The sequence below is a fragment of the Seriola dumerili genome, unplaced genomic scaffold, assembly GCF_002260705.1.
Source record: "Seriola dumerili isolate Sdu_G_001 unplaced genomic scaffold, Sdu_1.0 BDQW01001417.1, whole genome shotgun sequence".
Classification (NCBI taxonomy): Eukaryota; Metazoa; Chordata; class Actinopteri; order Carangiformes; family Carangidae; genus Seriola; species Seriola dumerili.
In genome coordinates, this window is record NW_019175672.1 from 718,269 (window position 1) to 721,722 (window position 3,454).

At 40.3% G+C, this 3,454-nt stretch overlaps 1 protein-coding gene across 2 annotated transcripts in view; it reads left to right on the top strand.

The window, feature by feature from the left end:
* Nucleotides 1-697: 697 nt before the first annotated feature.
* Nucleotides 698-3,454, top strand: part of fam102a (family with sequence similarity 102 member A) — a 33,330-nt gene continuing 30,573 nt past the window's right edge. The window contains exons 1-2 of one of the 2 annotated variants that reach the window (XM_022768138.1): nucleotides 698-786; nucleotides 891-1,205. In XM_022768138.1, coding sequence (XP_022623859.1) covers nucleotides 1,063-1,205 — 143 coding nt within the window. In that variant the 5' untranslated portion in view covers nucleotides 698-786; nucleotides 891-1,062. Of the gene's footprint in view, nucleotides 787-890; nucleotides 1,206-2,777; nucleotides 2,813-3,454 lie in introns of those variants that run through there. The other variant, XM_022768139.1, reaches the window with a different exon arrangement.

Consider the following 3,454-nt stretch of genomic DNA (forward strand, 5'->3'; position numbering starts at 1 on the left):
TCAACAAACTGGAAAAAAATCAGTTTTAAACTTAAATACAATTTAATTGTTCAATAAATCCTACAACTCTGTTATTATCATTATAATAATAATAATAATAATAATAATAATAATGATAAACCCTTATAAAACATTACAACATTATAAAATACTAATTTTAAGAGCATTTTAAAAGTCAAAAGATGTTCAATAAAAAGGTTTTATTCTTAACTTTATAAGTAAGACTAAGTAAGACTTAAGCCCTCAAACCCAGCAGAGGATGTACTTCCTCAACCAGCTCAGGAAGCTGATCCAGATAGTCCTTTGCAATCACTGACCTGGCCACTATCCAGGACTTGTACACCTCCAGAGTCAGGAAGTCCCACAATCCCTGTGCAATAACCCTGTAGTATTAAAACACCCACTTACCTACAATTATAATAGTATAGTTTAAAACTGACATTGTGCAATAACATGCATATATGATATATCATATCTATGTGTTTCTCACTGGATATTGTTATTGGCATTGTGTGTTGTGTGTATTGGCCAATGATTCAGAAATTTTGACAAAATCACAAAACATTTTTTTTTTAACAAAATAAATAAAAATTGAGCTTTTAACTTTTATTCCGAAAGGTAGGAACCGGAAGTCTAATGACGTACTCTCCGCTAGCTTGATGCGCCTCGCGCGAAGTTCCTCCTCTCGGCTCCGAGAAGAAAACGAGATGAAGCGTCTGTTTTCTCTGTCATTGTACGTTGTTGCACCGCTGCGGACAAACCTCACGGGACAAGACATGTCTCCAGGTAGGTCCGACATTACTTTTTTTTTTTTTTTTTTTAAACACGTACGTTAAATTTCTCCCCACGTTTATACACGTTATCAACCGAAACGCTTGGTTTGTTTTCAGATTTCTGTGCTGAATCATCTCTGGGGAAACGGAGTTCGCATGAAAACACAAACTAAAACACCAGCAGGAGCAGCAGGGACACTTCGTTTACATTAGCTAGTTTTTAAATAGTATCCCCCAGGTCATTCCGCTAGCTTTAGCCGTGTTTTTTTTTTTTTATGCGAGTGAAACAATGGCTTTCTTCGTGAAAAAGAAGAAATTCAAGTTTCAGACTCATCTGACCCTGGAGGAGCTCACCGCGGTGCCTTTTGTCAACGGAGTTTTGTTCTGCAAGCTCAGGCTGCTGGAAGGAGATTTCGTCGCTACTTCTACCAGGTAAAAAAACAAACAAACAAAAAAAAAAAAACACGAACAAAATCACACGAAAACACCCGTAAACCTCATTTCATAACATGCAAAATATCTTTAAGAGCCATTTTAAAGTCTTTTGGTGCAGTTAGAAATGATGTCCTCTCTATCAAAGACACTGAAATATTTTCTACAGGAGGTTATGGTGTTTTCATGGAGCGATATAGTGAATTTATTGACTTTTTCTTACACTTTATGGAGTATTTCCAACTCCTAAACTTGTGCCTGGTGTGTTTATTATCTTACATATAGTGATTTTGGTAATAGGGTTGTTTTGTTGAGGGTTTTTGATGTTTTGTTTTGGTTTGTTTTGTCCCTCTTTACTATTATAAACGTCTATAAGAGACTAAATGCTTTGCTGTTGCATCTGATTGTTTTTTCTTTGGGGTTTTAAAACTATTACTGCTTTGCTTTAGGTCTGCAAGTGTTAAATGAATTATTCCTTACTCTATGAAATGTCACGGCATCTTAGAGTTGCTCCTTTCATCAGTCCGAAACTCAAAGATATTTAATAAAATATCATATGTGATGAAGAAAAGTTGCAAATTCTCATCTAAAATCAGAAAATATTTGACATTTTTACTTTGAATGATAAATTGATTATCAAAATAGTTGCATACTACTTTATTTCTGATGGATTATTTGATTCATTCACTAATCAGTGAAGCTTAATTATGGTTTCTAGCTTGTTTATTTAAAAGGTTGTCTTTTCTTTTAGCGATATGAACGTGTTTTGCTGTTGCATCTTTGTAAACTTTGCTATAAAACCATCGTTATTTCATCGGAGCTTTAAAGCTACAACTGTTTTGTTTGCATGGCACCAGCCTCAGTTTGTGCAGCTCAGCTCAGGCTGGACAGATTTTCTCTGAGTCAGATTTAAACGCTGGGTGTTGCCATGATAAGTGGTCTCTGTGTATCTGCACTGGCACCTCCACTGGATAACCAGACTAAACACAACAAAACCTCTCAAACCAGCTCGCACCGGTAAAATTATCTCGTCTACTGGATCCAAACTTCCCTGAAAGTAACTTTTTACTCCAGAACTCTTTAACCGGTCGTTTCCGATCAAACGTCTTTCCAGATTCCTCCTCCCTCGACCTTGATAACATCAGAAACTTTCATCTCCTCTCCCTCCCTTGTCTTTGATTCACTAGATGAGATTATACGGCCCTTGAAAGTCACTTCGGAAGCCTGTAACAGAGTTTTACACTTGTTAGAGGGTGAAGATGGGAGACGGTGAGCGTCTGGTGGCTGTTTCACCTTCGTAACCTCGTTGTATCTGCGGAAAAATAAACTGCTAAAAGAGTCATTTTCTTACTCCAGTACATTGTTTATGCTCAACCTGCAGCACAAAGCCTGCTCTTTCTCTCTCTCTCTCTCTCTCTCTCTCTCTCTCTCTCTCTTTCTCTTTTACAGACTCTGACCTACTAAACTAACCTCAACTTGTAAAGCAATATGAGGCGTTATATTGTTAGCCGGCTGAGTGTTGAAACCCATTTCTCAGATGAAAGGAAGGACCTGATTTTTTTTTTTCTCCAGGTCTGGCTTTGGATCAGGACTCGGGTGAGGAAAAGGTGCCCCGCTTCCTGCTCTTCATTCATGGTCTCAGGGTGTGTGGAGTTAAAACAGGAACGAAAGGAGTCTGTGGTTGGCGTTAAAGCGTCTTAATCAACCCTATTCTTCCCCTTTTATTGAGGCTTTTTTTTCCCACACCAAGCTCGCACCACGTGTTGACGCAGGCCTGTTAAACTTTCCCCGAGCTGACGGACGCGTACGTGGGAGAACGTTTCCTCTGCGACCTCGGTAGAAAGCAGATCATCCTCTTTGTACGAGTGTGACCCCCCCCCCCCCCCCCCCTCTCTCACCCCCACTACCTCTCACACACACCTGACCTCTCACACACACCTGACTCTGTCACATATGAAACTCTTGTGTATTGTTTCAATCATCAGCTGTGTCGACTTTTCGCTTCATGTCTGTTTTGACTCCAATGATTTAATAAAGAAACTGAAGCAACAGGTGAGCGTCATGACGACCACATGACCTCTACAGTCTGAGGTAAAAACAGCTGCTGACCCCTGACCCCCCTCTGACCCCTGACCTTGTGGAGGTGCTGGTCTTTTCCATGGTGGACATGAGGCGGGCGAAGGCGTCGGCCACCCGGCTGCCAGAGCCGCCCGGGTCCAGCTTGGCCGTCGTCAGCTCGTACAGCTCAG